General features: G+C 43.6%; 1 protein-coding gene across 2 annotated transcripts in view; it reads right to left on the reverse strand.

Moving 5' to 3' along the window:
* ADAMTS3 (ADAM metallopeptidase with thrombospondin type 1 motif 3) overlaps positions 1-17,857 on the reverse strand; it is a 289,741-nt gene extending 271,884 nt beyond the window's left edge. For both annotated transcript variants that reach the window (XM_033857125.2, XM_073805322.1), the window contains exons 1-2: positions 17,659-17,857; positions 16,324-16,351 (exon numbers count right to left, since the gene is read on the reverse strand). In XM_033857125.2, coding sequence (XP_033713016.1) covers positions 16,324-16,351; positions 17,659-17,727 — 97 coding nt within the window. In that variant the 5' untranslated portion in view covers positions 17,728-17,857. The remainder of the gene's footprint in view (positions 1-16,323; positions 16,352-17,658) is intronic.
* Between the last annotated feature and the right edge of the window lie 1,402 nt (positions 17,858-19,259).

Below are 19,259 nucleotides of genomic sequence, written 5' to 3' on the forward strand. Positions count from 1 at the left end.
ATAAAGAGGTGGTGGATAAAGCTCAAAGCTATCAAAAGTATTTAATCTCAGGTTACAATCACATATGCAAACCAACATTAATTTACTGCTTTCAGAAATGACACATTTCACAGGCCCAAATACTTCCACAAAGCAATACAGCCTATGGTCAAGGAAGAGACTACAGTGCCAGAAAGCAGAAAAGTCAACACCTGAACTTGAGCAAGTTCTTTATTTTTTCTTTAGGCTTAGTATCCTCAGTTGTTAACTAGAGGTTAGTAATAGTTCCAACTTCATAAGTTTGATGAGAGGTTTAAATGAGATTATCCAGAGGATTCAGTAAATTTTAACTACTTTAACTTAAATGTAAATTAGTCACTTACTAAAATAGTGCCCAGGCGCAATTTTAAAATATGAAACTATACAATTGTCAGCTGGGGTGGCTGAAGGGCCACAGCAATAGGCATGTAAAGGTTTGTGTGAGCCGTAAGTTCCACAAGCACAGAAAGCTGGGGCCACTGTAAAGCCACACTGTGGTCACTAATTACCCAAGCATAACTCAGAAGCAGTGAATTTTGCACAACCCACTGGCACCTGTGCCTGTCTGGTCCATTCCCACCTCCCCCCACCGACCCCGGTAGTATGGATGAACTGTCTGCGGTTCTGTCTTACCTAAGAGCAAAGCCTCCGTTCATGTACACATCCTAGCCCCTCTTGCCTTTGCAAGACGGCTTCAGCAATTGCCCTCAGTTTCTTTCCTCATCAATTTTCCCATCACTAGATCATTCCCACCAGTAAATTAATAAGCTGCCATATTTTCCATCTTTGACAAAAAACTTTCTTGATGCCACATCTGCCTCTAGCTAAGTTCCCATTATTTCACTGCCCTTTATAGCAAAACACTTTTTAAAAATTGAGTATATTAGATATCTCCAATTCCTCTCTTCCCACGCTTGTTCTTTCTTGAACCCACTCCAATCACGCTCTTGTCAAGGTCACTAGTAACCCCATGTTGCTGACACCAATGGTCGAGACTCCATCTTCTTACTTGCCCTATTAGCAGCATCTGACTCTATTTCTCTTTCCCTCTTAAAATACTTCCTTTCTTTAGCTTCTAGACACCATTCTCTTCTGGTTCTCCTCTTCTCCTCAGTGGTCTCCCCTTCCCATTCTCCCTCCTCACGTTCCTTTATTCTCATGACCTGAACACACTGCAGTGTTGCATGACGTGGTCCCAGACTCTCCTCTTCTGCATCTACCCTCCCAGGATGAGGTGAACTCATCTTGTCTCCTGACTTTGAATACCTTCACCATCATACATCTCCAGCCCAGGCTTCCTCCATAAGATCTTCCCTCGTCTAGTCAATTGCCACTGGATCCTCTCCCTGTGGATATTCACTAGGTACCTCAGCACTTCCAAAAGTAAACTTCCTACCTTCCTGCTTCCAAACCTGCACCTCCTTGCCCCTGTCAGTAAATGGCAACGCTATCCTCCCAGTTACTCAGACCAAAAACTTGACTAAACCATCCTTAATTCTTCTCACACCACACATCAAATCTTTTAACGAATTCTACTGACCCTATCTTCAAAATATCTCCAGACTCTGACCACTGCTCACCACCTCCCCTGCTTCTACCCTAGTCCAAACCACCATCTTCCCCTTCACAGGTTATCCTTAAAACAGAGCCAATGACAGATCATGTCTTCTCCTCAAAACCCATCCCACTCAGAGAAAAATGGCTCACAAGGGCCAGCACTGGGAATTCTCACATTTCAAGGTCATTGTGCTCACCATTTCCTCTGCCAAAGTGCCTTCCCCCTGACAGCTGCGTGGCTCACCCCTCCATTCCTTCAGGTGTTTGCTTAAACTTGACCCTCGCATTAAGGTCTTTCCTGCCCCCAGTAACTGTCTCATTACTATCTCCCTTCTGCATTTTACTTCCACAAAACTTGTCACCATCTCACATACTCTAAATCTTATTTATATGTTTATTTGTTCATTGTTTCTTTATACCTACTAGCATATCCCTTCACCAGGGCAGGGATTTTTATCTTTTCTCTTCACTATAGTTCTCCAGTGCCAGAAACTGACTCTGAAGCCACTCAGTAAATATATGTGAATTAATGAATGAGAGCAGTTTAGCCTGACGGAGTATCTAAAATTAGAATGCATCTTCTTTTCCCCAAATAGTAATTTACCATCAGCGATTGCTGACAGCAAACCACACAAGTTGTCATACACCTCTATTGCCCGAATTTGCTTGCAAACGTTGGGTGTATTTCTCACCATTCCTGCTGGCCTTTAAATCAAACATTTCATAGTATCCCAAACTTACATTTTAAGCTACTAAGGACAACGACAAACATGGATCTAACCACTGAAACAGACCTCCTGGAATGCAGACACAGAGCCCCTGTGCTTAGGAACCAGAGGCAGGAGATTAGGCCCCACTCTGCATCCCTCTAGATAGTCACAGAATTATAACTCTACAGGTCAAAGATGAACAAGACCTTGAAAGATCATCTCTTCCTTGCCTCTTTCTTACAATTAAGACATCTCAAGTAGAAGAAGTCATGTTTTCTTAAGTTAGAGGTGCAGTACCTTTCACCTACTCCCGCCTTCTGGGAGGAGAGATTTTTCTCTGAGTATTTAGGCCTCTCCGTCCCCCTTAACTCACCCTTCTCCAGTGAAGAAGCATGACGGATGTGATTAGCAAGTCTGGGAAAAATAAGCGGTTTGCAAAGCTCAGCACTCCCTCATCATCATTCCTGGCCTGGGAACGATCCTGATAAGGACGCCGTTCTCTTCTACCTCCCCAGCAGCAGGCTCTGTCTCAGCCCAGTGGACCTGACACACACTGGGTGGGGTGCCCGGTCCGCCAGCCCACTGCCTGCCCAGGTGAGAGCCTTGTGCTTCTCCCCAGCCTCTTTTGTAAGAGATATTTTCACTGTGTCTTTAGATTTTCTATTTCTCAACGTGTTCAGAACCCAGGCAGGTCAGCGGGGTATGTTTAATTGAGGACCTCCTCAAAAGCTTGAACTACCTATAAGAAAAAGTACTGTCACATCTTCGCTGTCAGTCTAATGATAACATTAACAATTCTCCTGGTCAGGGAATTCTTTCATATCTAAATTCCTCATTCTAGAGTTTAACATAATGACTTCTCCCTTCTTGCACTGCATGAAAAAAACCACCTTCTTGTGTATCTGTGCATGTGTGTATGTGTGATATGTATGTACTTCTTTTCACACACAAACACACAAATAGTGCACACAACTTACATCAAAGGATTTAAGGACCCAATGTTCTGTGCTTCCATATACTTAAAGACCTTTGAGCTAGTCAGACTTTCTGTTTTAATGTCAGCCATGTTAGACTTTTCTAATAGTTTCCAAATTTTACTCATTTCTGAGGCTTTGGACCATTTACACATGTCTGTGTTTTAGCATGATACTTACACATAACAGACCCTCAGTAAATACAGGTTAAAGGAAAAGAAAAGTTGCCTCAAACTGAAAGCTGAATGGGTTAGTTTCACTGTGCTGAGAAGAAGGTGTCATACCCTCTCTTCACCCTTAAAATATCTACACCAAACTTCTCATTTTCACCTGAGTATTCACCTTGTCTTCCTGACTTCACTATTTCTGTTCATGATGCGCTGATTCTCCCAAACTCCCACGCTAAAAAAAACTGACTTCATTTCAACTTTTTCCCCACTTTGTATCATTCAAGTCCTACTGATCTCACCTTAAAATCTCTCTCAAATTAATCCCCTTTCTTCCAATCACCTTCAAGTTCTCATCACCTCACACTGAAAAGCTGCAAGTACCAAGTCCATATGCCCCACATATAATTTCTCACTACCAAATGCCGTATACATTGTATCAGAATATTTTCTAAATTACTGCCAGAAAAATTGTTTTGAAGTCTTATGTCTAATATGCCTAGGTTCTACCACTCACTACCTTTGTGATTCTGGTCACTTAAGACTTTTTATGTCAGTACCCACCTGAAAAAATTAGGGCAACAGCATTTAGTTCATAGACTTGTAAAAATTAAACGGCCTAATCCAAAGTGCTTAACACAGTATCCAGCACATAGTAAGTGCTCAATAAATGTTAGGTATTAATATTACCCTGTTATTCTTTATGAAGAGTTTCAACTGGCTCATCATTACTTTAGGATAAAATAAATTCAGAAAATTGATATTTGTATTTCCATGTCAGACCTGAAAATTGCTTGAAAGACCATCCACTAATCAATTCCCCTCACTTCACACATAAGAAACTAAACTCAAAGTTAGGTAATTTAACCCAAATCAAAACTTAACTTTATCATTTAAGGCCCTCTGCATTCTGTCCCTAATTTCTTTTCAACATCATCTCCCATATAACCTAAAGAAACATTCTAATGTGCTCACTAGCTTAATCACTCCTGCCTTTAGAGCCCTACTCTATTGCATCAACCGGGGGAGAGGTCTGTTGCTTTCTCTCCATGTATGCAAATCTAACCCGGCCCTCACGGCCTTTCCCCAGCCCCATCTTCTCCATGAAACCTGCCCTGTTAAACTGCCTAAAGTGCAGACCTCAGGGTCTAAACTTCCTAGCTCTGACTGTCGTGCACTGCCTGCATAACAGTTATAAAAATCCCTATGGGTGAAAAATTATATGTTTATGTCTTGTCCTTTCAGAGATTTTAAGCTCTTTGGGGCAGAGGTGTGTTCTTAAATGTGTTTAAATGTCCCCAGTGTACATCAGTCTTTGGGGAAAAGAGAAATTAATGGCTATTTTTGGAAGTGGGGATTCTTGGGAAGGAGTGCTGTCACAGCATCACCCTGTAGCCCAGGCTTTGGGATCATCTATACTCCTTCACGCATTCAGTCACATATGCTCACAACGGAGGACAGGCAGGTTGGTATCCTTCTAAGTATGTTGTAGAACACTACACAAATGTTTCCTAGAAGAGACTAGATGTCCCCAGCACATTACAAAGACCACACTCTAGAACAGCAAGAGAAGAGAAGTCTTCAGTAGTACAATCAACATTGCTAGGACCTAAAATGGCTGCAGTACAAAGTCTCATATATCACGGCAATTTTTAGCTGATCTAATTAAGACCAAATCTACCCCAGGCACACAGAATATTGGAATACTTGTGATTGATGCAATGTGGCTCTAATTTCCAAGCAAAGAAGGGGGTGGGGTATGATGGTTGAATACTAAAGGTCTGGAGTCAAAAAGCACTGCATTTGAAGGCTGGTTTCAATCTCATGTGCTCTTTGGCACATGAGCTTGAAATTATGAAAATTAAGGCTCAGACAGGTTACCTGTAAAATAGGAAGAAGAGATAAGGCACATAAAGGGCTTAGTCCATCTAATAACATTTCAATAAATGAAAAATTAGCTGGTGTTCTTATCACCATCACCATCATCATCTAGCTAGAGCTGTACACGAAGGAAGTCAATATCAGATTCCTTCCGTGTCCCAGCACCCCTCAAGCCTCTCCCCATTTCAGTCTCACACAAATATAGTGTTTCTAGTGGTTAGAAGGGATCTTAAGCTCCATGTCAACAAATGGCCTGAAGTCTAGACTGGCTGTAACAACCCATATGCTCCATTACCCAACCCAGAGACTGGGAATCTCTCCCGAGAATTGGCTGATTGCTCTACACTAGAGGCAGTCACACAGGCAATTTCCTTTATCAGGTATAAATTCTCAGTATGCAACAATCCGGCCACAAGAATGAAATCAAATAAGCATTTTCAAGATCTGCTAAAGAAGCAGCTCCAACAACAACATTTCCAAATCCTGAGCCAAGGGTAAGAGAATGACTTTCATCAGAAATGAGAGGAGCCAGCTGCTCCAGGAAAGATGTGAGTGGGGTGAAGAGTGGACGTTAAAAAGGACATCACATGCCAAAGGGCTCACCAAAGCTGTAAACGCTGACGGAGAAGGGGACACATCTTCTCTCAAAGGCAATTAAAAATTACTTTTGACACATGCTGAAATTCTGAATGCAGCCAAATTCCTTTTTCCTCACTTCATCTCCTCTAGGCTCTTATCACCACAAGGCAGAGAAACACTTTGATGTCTTTTATTTTAGTTGCAAACCTATTTTCATAGCCATTTGGGGGGTGGAGGGGGGAGGTGCTTTGCTTTTACTCATTATTAAGAAAGAACAAATAGTTGTGAACTTTAAAATTCTTCTCATTTTTTTAATCTGGCTTTTTCATAAATATTTGTTGCAATTGCACAATGTTTATGTTCAAGAGAGTCATTTAGGAAAGAACAGCACATTCTTCAGCATTCCAGGACATGAAATCAGGTAAGAGGAGATCTTTTAAGAAAACTGTTTTAAAGAAAAATATCCAAGTATTTTCTTTGTTTGCATCTTAAAATGATCAAATAATCAATAACAGGATAACAAGTAGAGATTTATTTTTTTTAAGTGAGGCCCAAATGCCAAACACTTAACATTCCAATCTTAGTTTTTAAAGAAGCACTTCCACTGGTTATATTTATCATCATTGGACATTTTACAGACTCAAGAGCAATATTAGACATTCTAAAAATTAATATTTCTCATATGTCTTACAATTTTTTGATGGATAATACTTTTGAAGACTAATATTGAGTCTAGAATTTAAAGCCAGGAAAATTAGCATTTGTCCCTAGGGCCAAAGGCTGGGGAAAATATGACAGATAAGAAATGCGGATAGTAGCTTTAAAGGTTTTCCCTGAAACTTTACTTGTGGTAATTATATTTTCCAAATCTAAAATAGTCTGGCTTATGGTTTGACAAAAAGTATGAGAAACCAGGACAGTCCACTAGGCTGCTGCTTTAGTTTCCTATTGCTGCTGTAACAAACTGCCACAAACCTGGTGACCTGAAACAACATGAATACGTTATCCTACAGTTCTGGAGGTCAAAAGTCTGAAATAGGTTGCACAGGGCTGAAAGCAAGGTGTCAGCAGGCTGCATTTCTTTTGGAAGCACTAGGAACGATCTGCTTCCTTGCCTTTTTCAACGTCCAGAGGCTACCTGCGTTCGCTGGCTCAAGGTTCCCTCCTTCCATCTTCAAAGCCAGCAACATCAAACCAAGTCTTTTTCACCTCCCCCTTCCATCTATAAGGACTTTCCAACAGGTAATCCAGGATAATCTCCCTATTTTAAGGTCAACTGATTAGCAACCTTAATTCCACCTGAAGACTTAATTCCTCTTTGCCATGTCATGTATTTACAAGTTCCAGGGATTCAAACACAGACATCTTGGGGGTCCACTCCTCTGCCTGCCACAGCCAACAGCTCCCATCAATGTGGCGGAAGTCCTCACAGCTGTGACGTTACTACACACGTGTGCCGCCCAGCATCCGTCCCTCCTTGTCCTTTAACTGAACCCCAGTTTTCCCTCAGGTTAACCATCTCACACTCCACTCTCAGTCCCTGTCAGTCAAGAGTGAAACACCTCAATCCAGGCTAATCAGAGCACTGCATCACTGAGCACAGTTCATGGTTTGAGAATAAGCTTATGACTCAAGCCAGGTAGCCAATAAATGCCCTACCAGGAGCTATTAACTGGAGCAGCCAGAACAGAAGTGTTCTGTCTAGTGGGGTAATGATAGCCTAGAGTTGCTGGTGACAGTCTTTGCCACAACTTGGATAGTCACGATCTTATGTTACTAGAGAAATAAAGCCAACCCAGAGGAATAGTAAGAGAGAAACAAAGAGGGAAGAAAGGGAGAGAAGGAGGAAAGAAAGGTGGGAGGGAAAAGAGGAGGGAGGGACAGAGAGGGGAAGGAGGAAGAGGGGAGAGAGAGATTGATTCCTGACATTATTTGAGCCCTAGATCCAGCTATACCTGACTTTGATTACCTGATCAATTTTGTCTTCCTTAACCACTGTCAACTGGGTTCCTGTTATTTGCATCCAAAGGAGTCACGATTAATACAGGAACATTCTCTCAATGAAATGGAAAGAAGGAATTTCAATAAATAAGATGAAAAGAAAAGAAAGAATTATGTCCAGTATACACAAAATATAGTTGGTGTGGAATAACTTTTTGCACTATTCCTTACTCAACTCCTCCCTCTACTGCTATATTCCAATGAATTAAGCAACACTACATTGAGATACCAACATGAAGATAATACATGAAAATAGAACTCTTTAAAGAGCTGTCACATGGTGAGCTGAGTGGCTGGATAGTGTACAAGTCCATGACACACTAAATTAAGGTGACTGAAAAGCCACAGTGGCAGGCAGACCTATCAGAAATGTATGGACTAGAATGAGGCAGCTCTCCTTGAGTAAAAGTGTTTTTTAAAAGCACAAAACTGGGCTTCCCTGGTGGCACAGTGGTTCAGAATCTGCCTGCCAATGCAGGGGACACGGGTTCCAGCCCTGGTCCGGGAAGATCCCACATGCCACGGAGCAACTAAGCCCGTGCGCCACAACTACTGAGCCTGCGCTCTAGACCCCGCAAGCCACAACTACTGAAGCCCACGCGCCTAGAGCCTGTAGTCCACAACAAGAGAAGCCACCGCAATGAGAACCCCATGCACCGCAATGAAGAGTAGCCTCCACTAGCCGCAACCAGGGAAAAGCCTGTGCGCAGCAATGAAGACCCAATGCAGCCAGAAACAATAAATAAATTAAATAAAATAATAAATAAATTTTAAAAGCACAAGACTAAGACACACTAATAATAATACCTATTATTCTAGCTTGCTTACCATGTGCCAGCATTTTATGAATCCTTTAAAACTCTGTGAAGTAAGTAAGAGTAGTATGTCTATGTCACATACAAGACAATGAAGCTTTGAGAGGTTAAGGTCATCAACTAGAAAGTGTTGCAGTCAGGATTTTAAACCACACGGTAAACAGAGTCTGTGCCCCTGACCATTTGATGGAGGAGAGGCAATGAATATTAATAGTTCCTCTAATGCATACACTGGTTAGCTTTTAGATTAAGGAATGGACTCTACATGTAAAAAAGAGAGGTCTTTACATATAAAAGAAAGAGAACACAAATTCATATGAATAATTATTTCAATCATTCTTTTTATTTGTGTGCATTAGTACATATAAAAATATATGTACTAAATATGAAGAAAAATTGTAGGAAATGTGATTATCTAAATATTTGAAGATTCATATGTTTAATCCTACTTTACTTTCTACAAGTTTCCTAAATACTATTTTTGTTTTATCAGTCACTTCAAGAACAAGACAGGCTGTTTCATGCTGCTCACAATTTGTTCTAAATTCCATAAAGATTCATCATGCTGAATTTGTGGCACTCATTTTATAAACAAGAGACTGACATTTTACCACAAAATCTCTTCTAGGGATTTATAGTTAGTCAGCAAAGTCACGTAAATGCATTCGGAAAATTAGGATGGATGAATTACATGTGGGAACAGAGATTCCTAAGCTAGGAAACTTTTCCCACGCTTTACTATCCATTCTAAAGAATACACAACTCTCAAATTCTGTTCTATGAGGTGGACAAATCTTCTTAGGGTACTGATAAAATTACAAAATATTTTTATAATACAATGGTTCATACTTTGAGGTACGTGGTAACTAGAAAATGATTAATTCATTGCATCTTTCAGAGATTGCATAAGCAAATATTTAAAAATTATGTTCAAATGTCAAGAAGAGCAGAACCAAACCTAATTTAAAATTAAAATATTTTAAATCAACACTTTCCTATATATTGCTACTAGGAATTCACGTCCTACAAACATCTTCAAAAGTCATGCATTTGTCAAAATGTATCACGTTAATTTGGTTTTACTCAGTAATCAACTTCTAGGGCGCTCTCCTAAAGGAATCATTGGAAAAATGGGCAATAACCTATATACAACACTGTGTGGCAATGTTCACTATCATGAGAAAATGGATACCATTAGGGAAATTATTACATAAAATAAGGATTATTAGTATATGATGGGATGAAAATGATGTTTATGAGGAGTTTGTAATGATATGGAAAATTACATTAAAACATTAAACCAAACAAAATCAGGTATCCAATAAAAACCCCATAATCTGTGTATTAAAAGAAGACTGAATAAGAATATGCTAAATTATAACAAAAGTTTGATATTTGGGATGATTGTCAAAAATCTGGGGGATACAGAAATAGAAGATAACTATAAAAGGCACATGTAAAGCATCTATAATCAGAACAAAAACTGATTAATTAAAAAGACTAACTCAACAATTTATAATAGAAGTAGCACAGCTTAGAAGTAAAAGCTGATTTCTATTAGAGGAACTCTGAGGAAAGCGTTCTCAAAATTCTGGTAATAACAATCCTCTTTGAGGAAGCAGTAGGGTTCCATTTAAGTCTTCACTGTCAATAGATCCAGTCCAAGCAGTATAACCAAACTCTTTATATTGAAACTACTCATGATTTTAGCAGGCAATTTGGAATTGTCCCTAATGGATTTCCAAGGTAATCTTGGTTGGCTACCCATAAGCAAAGAATGCTTAAAGATAATCGTCCTGGAAACAGAGATGACCTTAAAGATTTCTTAACATTTCTGAGCAATATTATGATTATTTGGTACCATGAAAAAAGAAAACAGTGAAAGTATGGGGAAGGAATAGTTCAGCTAACCAGCAGTAAGTTGCTGGTGATAGGTAACATGCTGCATTTAATAACATCTTCATCTAAGAAGCTTAAAGCATTTAACTTTAATCATTATGATGCTCTATGGAGAGGTGGGAGCTAAATCAGTAAAGTCAAGTGTATGATCTTTAGTGCCAGGGAAGAACAATGGCTTAGGTGGCTGAAATTCTAAATTTTACAAGGGATCCCTTTAAACTTGCTTTAGACCACATCTTTTAGTATTGCTGTTGGCGAACCGGATTGACAGATTTCAATCTTAGCTTCTTATTTCCACTGATGCCGGCAACATGGCAACTTATCCCAGACTGACTTTAGAGCAAAATTAGTGAACATTCCAAACCTGCACATAATTCTATTCAATTTGACAAATACTTATTGAGCACAAACACAAAAGCATAAAAAACTGATAAGCCTAAGTCCCTGGCTTTGTGGGGTGAAACAGGAAGTCACAAGGAGTCTTGATAACATTGAATAATTAACTGTATAGCCATTGTCACCATCCTCATTTTCCTGGGGACCAATTAAACCTGGACAGGAGCACAGAACAAGAGCATTTTAGGAATATCAGAACACAGCCAAATCCCAGTAAGATAATAACCTGCTTACTAGATCTATGCACTGAATAACAAATATTTGAGAGCCCACAAGGTACCAAGCTCTGTTTTATGTACAGGGGATACAGCAGTCATCAAGACAAAGTCTTTGCTCTCTCAAGGGCTACGCTAGTGGAAACACTTATTCTATACCAAGGAGAAGGTACAGTGACACACTACACCTTGAAAACCAAACAAGTACCTGAAAATGATGAAAAATTATTTCTCAGGAAACGAGATATTTGAGAGGACAAATTAGCAACTTTATTTGGTTAAGAATAAAATGCAATGAAATTTGAAACTGGGAAACAGAAATAGGGCAGAGAAAGATGGATATGCCCCAATTCTAAGAGCGGGGGTGGGAGAGGGAAGACAGCTGAACACCAAAGCCTTAACAATGATTTTTCCTCTGATAACACTCAAGTAATCTCAAAGGCGTGGCTTATGAAACAAAAGGACTCAGAGAATTCTTTTTTGGATTCTCCAATTTCTACAGAACTATGATTATTTCCTAAGCCACATGTGTCACAGAGTAAACCTCCTTACCCAATCAGGCCAGCCAGCCAGCTACCCACAATTACCCTAGGCATCCTACCAAGGCCATATTCTGAGTCAGAAATGAAAGAGCTCCCTGATATGTCACAGAAGTAGTCTACCAATCTCATGAAACACATTTACACATATATACACATTACATACACATTCGCATATGCACCTATATGTATGTATGCATGCATGTATACATGTGCATATGTGTGGGTATATGTATGTATGGGTGTATGTATATACTGTGTATACATGTATGCATGGGTGTGTGTATGTATACATGGGTGTAGATAGGTAGGTAGATAGCTCCTCTCTGATTGACAAGGGAGCAGAGAATTCGGTGATAGTTCAAAACCTATTTGCCCGTTTTCCCAAGAGTCACACACCAAGAGGACATTTTTCCACTGGGTGGAGAAAAAAGCAAAGAAGTCACATCCGGTACTACAGACTTCATAGGTGATATATATATATATATATATATATATATATATATATATATTCTAACCTGCCCCCATCACAGACTGCCCTCTACTCTAGGGGGTTGGAGCATATCAGATATATATTTTTTACTGGTCTCCTAAGCCAAATACTAAAAAAGTATGTATTGTTTTTCTATTTATAAAAAGAACTTAAAACTGGCAAAATTAATTTATCCTGTTACAAGTCACCTTTTGTGTGGGAATCCTGCTAGGAAAGTGGCACAAGTACTAGTAATGTTCTTATCAATCCGGGTGCTGGATACCCAGAAGTGTTCCCTTCGTGAAGAATCAGCAAGGTGTACACTTATACGCACCACGCTGCATGTATATTATATCTCAATAGAAAGGAGTTTTTAAATTTAGCTTCCTAACAATTTGTGGTGTGTTACTAAATTATACTTACCTCTTCTTGAGACATTAAATTATTCACAAATTATTCAGAAACATGGAATCTTCTCTAGCCAATTTGTAGATCAATAAATATAAATTCATTAATTCTACAAACCTTATTACTTTTTCCTTATTGTGTCATTGATCAAATAGCACCTCCAGGCAGTTATATAAAACTACTTTTCAATCAATTATTGGAAAAAAATTACTTAACTGTATGTAGAAAAGTACATTTACCAAAACTCCAGGTTAGCAATCCCTTGATGCATGGGGACAGGGGAAAGGAATCTCATTATTGCACATCAAATTTTTTAAATATATTTTTAAATCCCTCTTAAGAACAACATAAATGATTATAACCCAAAGCCAAATGGTACACTTCTGCTATCACAAGACTCATGAGTCAAATCTATTTTTATCTTTATTTCTTCCCTTAACTCAATTCGGAAATGGTAAATAAAAATGACAATAATAAAAGAAAGAAATCTCATAAAGCAGAGGAACTTGGGAGCAGATAAATCTTCAGCAACACAACCTAAGAGTGCCCTGCCCTCTTCTCTTAAGTGCTGTTACTCATCTCCCTCTTACCAAATTAAACCAGACCTGTACTACTTTCTTCCCTGAGGACAAGAACTACCAAAGTAGTTTATATTAGCAAAAGGACTGGACCCAAAGTCTAACCCAGGGCCTCTTACATATGAGCATGCTGGGTCTATCTGAAAATTTAATCAAAGCAATATATTTTATTCCTTGTAGAATGAGTAATCTTAAAATAGTTTTTTAATTTACATATCGAAATGTTGGTATGTTTAAGCAATCAAATGTTTAAGAAATAAAAAGTAACACAGCTCTCTTTCCCTACTTGTTTGAAGACTGGTTAAAAGAAAAATCTGGGGCTTCCCTGGTGGCGTAGTGGTTGAGAGTCCGCCTGCCGCTGCAGGGGACACGGGTTCGTGCCCCGGTCCAGGAGGATCCCACATGCCGCGGTTCGGCTGGGCCCGTGAGACATGGCCGCTGAGCCTGCGCGTCCAGAGCCTGTTGCTCCGCAACGGGAGAGGCCACAACAGTGAGAGGCCCGCGTACCGCAAAAAAAAAAAAAAAAAAAAAAAGATACATGTTGGGGACGTCCCTGGTGGCACGGTGGTTGAGAGTCCGCCTGCCGATACGGGGGACACGGGTTCGTGCCCCGGTCCGATCCGGGAGGATCCCACATGCCGCGGAGCGGCTGGGGCCGTGAGCCATGGCCGCTGACCCTGCGCGTCAGGAGCCTGTGCTCCGCAACGGGAAGGGCCACAACACTGAGAGGCCCGCCTACCGCAAAAAAAAAAAAAAAGATACATGTTGGGGGCTTCCCTGGTGGCTTAGTGGTTGAGAGTCCGCCTGCCAATGCGGGGCACACGGGTTCCTGCCCCAGTCCGGGAAGTTCCCACGTGCCGCGGAGCGGCTGGGCCCGTGAGCCAAGGCCGCTGAGCCTGCGCGTCAGGAGCCTGTGCTCCGCAACGGGAGAGGCCACAACAGTGTGAGGCCCGCGTACCGCAAAAACAACAACAAAAAGATACATGTTGGGGGCTTCCCTGGTGGCGCAGTGGTTGAGAGTCCGCGTGCCGATGCGGGGGACACGGGTTCCTGCCCCGGTCCGGGAAGATCCCACGTGCCGCGGAGCGGCTGGGCCCGTGAGACATGGCCGCTGAGCCTGCGCGTCAGGAGCCTGTGCTCCGCAACGGGAGAGGCCACAACAGTGAGAGGCCCGCGTACCGCAAAAACAACAACAACAAAAAGATACATGTTGGGGGCTTCCGTGGTGGCACAGTGGTTGAGAGTCCGCCTGCCGATACGGGGGACACGGGTTCGTGCCCCGGTCCGATCCGGGAGGATCCCACATGCCGCGGAGCGGCTGGGCCCGTGAGCCATGGCCGCTGAGCCTCCGCGTCAGGAGCCTGTGCTCCGCAACGGGAGAGGCCACAACACTGAGAGGCCCGCGTACTGCAAAAAAAAAAAAAAAAAATGTTGGGGCTTACCTGGAGGCGCCGTGGTGGAGAATCTGCCTGCCAATGCAGAGGACACGGGTTCAAGCCCCGGTCTGGGAAGATCCCACATGCCGCGGAGCAACTACGCCTGTGAGCCACGACTACTGAGCCTGCGCGTATGGAGCCTGTGAACCACAACTACTGAGCCTGCGCGTATGGAGCCTGTGAGCCACAACTACTGAGCCTGCGCGTCTGGAGCCTGCGCCCCGCAATGAGAGGCCGCGACAGTGAGAGGCCCGCGCACCGCGATGAAGAGCGGCCCCCGTTCGCCGCAACTGGAGAAAGCCCTCGCACAGAAACAAAGACCCAACACAGCCAAAAGTAAATAAATTAATTAAAAAAAATAAAAAGATACATGTTGCTGGCTGAATGCTATCAACTACAAATGACAAATGTCTCTTCATAGACATTGTATTTTCAATGCAGTTCTCAGTCACTTTCCTCCTGTCTGTCCTGCACTTCCTGTGGAGGTCTAAGCTTGTGGAGGAGTTCCAACAATGCTAAGCACTGAGTAAGAAGGGAGCATTCTGACACACGATGTCATATGGCTACAAACAGATATTCTGGGCCTGGATCTTGGGGTCCCTCCATTAGTTTACAAGTATGGAATTCCCTGAGCTCTCCACTATGCACTACAGCAGGTTACTGTGTAACCTCTCAAGCTTCATTTCCTTCAAATCTAAAATAGGCACAATGTGTCCCTACCCCCTAGTGCAGCTGTGAGAAACAGATGACATTAGGCACATAAAGCAATTAGCACTGTGCCCGGCACACAGCACATGGGCAAAGATTTGTAACTACTTCTGCAGTAACAAAATCTTTTCATGTAAAAGATGACTTTACCATATCACCTGACAAATACACGATTTACAGAGACTGACACTCTGCCAAAAGGAAAATCATCTTTTAAAGTAACCCAAGTTAAATGTGTATGAAAAGACTGAATGGAGCCTAGCTTCTTGACAGATGACTTTCAGTTTCTGCATTCAGAACAAATACATTATTATAAACAGCTTCAAAAAAGACCATGGACTTTGGAGGACATGTTACAAGTCACACTCTCTGAGCCTCAGTGTCCTCACCCATAAAATGGGAATAATTCCCATATCGTCAGGCAATACCGAGGTTTTAGATGTTATCTGCAAAAGGCCTAACAATATCTTACACATTAGTAGATAACTATTTCAAAGCAGATGGCATAAGAAAAGCCATCAGAGGGATTATTCAAAGCTGGAAAAATTTTAAGAGAAAACTTGTCCATCATCTGTGCTTCATTTTTCTCTTCTTTGTAGCATTCTTACACTTTCTCTTCTAATCAGATTTGCTCCTCTTAATGCTACAAACGTTGATTTAATTTATCTCCATATCTTCTTCCAGTCCCTCCATCACCCTCCCAGTACCTACCAGTGGCTTGTCCAAAGACAGTTAATAAATCGACGCCTGAAAAGTCCGACTGCAGGAGAATTTTTACATCACTACAACTCAGCCCGAGGAAAGTGACACCCTCCTCCGGAAAGAGGAAGAGAAGAATAGAAATGTTACTGGACTACCAATTGTTTCTTTAACCATCAATGGGAGAAATTTCAGGAACAATATTTTGCTTCGCTTACTTCATTCCCTACTTTCTACTAAGATAAGAGTGACATCTGAGAACAAGGCTTACCTATTTGCACCATTTCTTCATTACCAGCCTGGAAAGGAGGGGGAAAAGTAAGAAAAAGAAACAGTTACTGGGTTTCATCTTATCACCTCATGCGTTTTATTTCTACCATTAATGCTTTTCAGGAGCTGGCTAATCAGGAGATGCTGGAGACCGGGATTGGTGCCTAAAGGCTGCACCTCAGTTTGTAGGAGGTTCTGTGACAGGAGCATGAGCCAATTCAATAATAATTTGGGACAGGGTGTCGTTTGCTCGTTTCAATTTTAATTTAACATTTATGAAGCCAGCAAAAAATAAATACTGACACTCGATATTCTCTTCTGAAAACTCCAGGTACTGGGTCAGGAGTAGAAAAGAAAGTCTCTGAATTTACACGTGCAAAAAGAAGTCTAAATCCTGATGCATCAGATTTGAGGTCAGGAATCCACCAGACAATTCTGTACTTTTCACCCTATGGTCAGACCAGGCAGACCCGAGACGCTACAAAAACTCACAGAGAAATTCTGTACCCAAAGTCCCACCGGCCCTGTGCTGATGTGATTTACTACAAACGGCTCGGCTCATCCCGCTGAGCCTTCTCAAGGACTCTTCCGAGAGCATCGGGCTTCACCTTGAGTCTCCAAAGGGCGGGGGCTGGGTCGAAAAGAAACAGAGCTGCACTCAACTTCGTTTTAAAAAGAGGAGGAGTTGTGCAGAGGGGGAGGGGAGAAAAGCGGCCGGCGCCTCCAGCCTCTGCCCAGGAAAACGCAGGGCAGGAAACGTCCCCGGGCCCCCCTCCCCAACTGTCAAACCCCGGCCCTGCCGCAGTCCTCCCAGGACACGTGTCTACTGGATCGCTCCCTGTCCGGCCCAAGGACTTCCTGAAACCCCCGCCTCCGGCTGCCCGAAAAAGCTGTGAGTCAGTGAGGAGGAGAGAAAGTCCCGCGAACCCGACTCCGGCTGCTGCAACCAGAGCACTGGGATCCCGGACCCAGCGTCCAGAAGTTCATTCAGGCGCCCAGACCGCCCTCCGGAAAGAGGAAACCCAGATGGCCCGGCGAGGATGCAAATTGGCTGCACTTTGTCACCAGGAATTGTTCCGAATGCCGCAAAGTGAAGTCCTAGGTGTGACAAGCCTGGGCTCCCGAAGTGGGAGTCCAAACCTCCCGTGCCATTCAACCCCCCACCCCAGAAAGCCCCGCACGCTGCGCCCAGCCCTCGAAACACCGTCCGTGAATGCACCAGATAACAGGGAAGGGTGGGAGGGGTGAGGAGGAGAGAGAGGAGGGGAAAGAGGGGAGGAACTTTTTCGGGAAAAGGTTGGGTTTGAGTTTTTTATTGTTATTATTTTCCACTTACTTGTCCATCAGCTGAAGTCCTAACCTCTACCAGAGCGGCTGCTATCAACCAAAGTGACAGGAGAACCATCACGAGTCGAGTTCACTTTTCAACTACTGGGCAAAGCAAATGCCCAGAGCAAACCCACCCCCCCTCAAAATAAGTTTCTTGAAAAAAAAAAAAAGAAAAAAGAACCAAAAAATGCAGAATTAAAACAAAAACAAACAAACAGAAGAAAACTGATCTTCCGTGCTTTGCTTCAATGAAAATGAAATCTGAGCTCTGAGACTGGCCCCCTCTGCTCTGCAGTTCTTTCCACTTCACCTTCTCACCCCGTCCTCCCAAACAGAGCGTGCAGGAGCGAGAAGGTGCTGCGAGCCGGGCATGGGCTGCGCCGGGAGAGGGGGAAGGGACGAGGGGCTTCCAACTATCTCTGCCCGAAGCGGCTTTTTCTAGGCTTTTCGAGCACCATGGGTCCCTAAGGTTAGCGCTGAGAATGCTTGGGTCCCCTGGAGCACAGCAGGGGGAAGTATTAGCGAGAGAGACGAGCGAGCGGGAGCGGGAGAAAGAAGCAGGGAGAGGGCGATTCCGCCGCTCGCACAGAGGTGGGGGCGGGAGGAGCCCGAGGGGAGGAGGAGGAGGCAGGCGGAGGAGGTGGGAGGAGTGGGCCGCTCGCCGGCTCCTGTTGCTCGCGAAGCGGCCGTATGCTCGCTGCCGGCGACCCGCGGGGCGCTAATAAGGCGGCCGGAGCCCCCCGGGCGGCCCCTCCCGCCGCGGCGCCCACGTCACTCGGGGCCCGGTCCCGCGCCCCCCGCGCCGGCCCGGACGGCCGGGGCGGGCGCTGCCGTCGCGGGAGGAGCGGGGAGGAGTGGGGAGGACGACGACCGTGGCCGGCCCCAGGCAGGGTCAGGCTTTGAAGCCGCGCGAGGGGTCTCGAGTGGCCCGGGCTCGACACCCCCATCCCGGGATCTTCTCCTTCCCCGCGACATGGGCGAAGGGAGGTGGCGGGCCAGGGGAGCCACCGGCCCAGACAGGCGGGACCGGCTTTGAGTTAATTATAGGAAGGGGGAGGGTCTAAGGGTCGGTCCTGGGCTTTAGGAAATTCACCTCCTGCTCTACGTTCCCTGCTCTCCCGGCCGGGTCTCCCCGGAGGGAACCCCTGGAACCTCCAGGTCGTAACGACGCGGTCATCCTCCTTCCGGGCACCAGCCGCCTACCACGTTTTGTAGGGTTGGTTCCTACCCTCTTTCAGTTCTTGCTTATGCTTTATTAGTTTGTGTTAGTTTTAAACGATGCCGTGTCTCTTCCTTGAGTCACCCGGATGCTTCCGTTTATCACTAGAGTACACAGGCCTCAGCGTCTCTTCCTCTCCCCAAGATTAAGTTATCAAATGATTTCTGCCCTTTGTGGCCCAGTGCTTTCTGGGAGGAGATAGCACCAACCTGGGCTCCAGAGACTTGAGAAGGGTTTGCTGGAAGCCAAGCGCAGGCCCGCTTCCCTGGAGTAGACGCTTGTGGGCGCTTTCCAGGGAGCAGAGGGGGTGGAAAAGGAAATATTTCCAACCTCCACTGACCAGTTTCTGACACTCCCTCCCCAGAACAGACCATGAGAGAAGAGTGAAT

Source organism: Tursiops truncatus, chromosome 5 (genome assembly GCF_011762595.2).
Source record: "Tursiops truncatus isolate mTurTru1 chromosome 5, mTurTru1.mat.Y, whole genome shotgun sequence".
Classification (NCBI taxonomy): Eukaryota; Metazoa; Chordata; class Mammalia; order Artiodactyla; family Delphinidae; genus Tursiops; species Tursiops truncatus.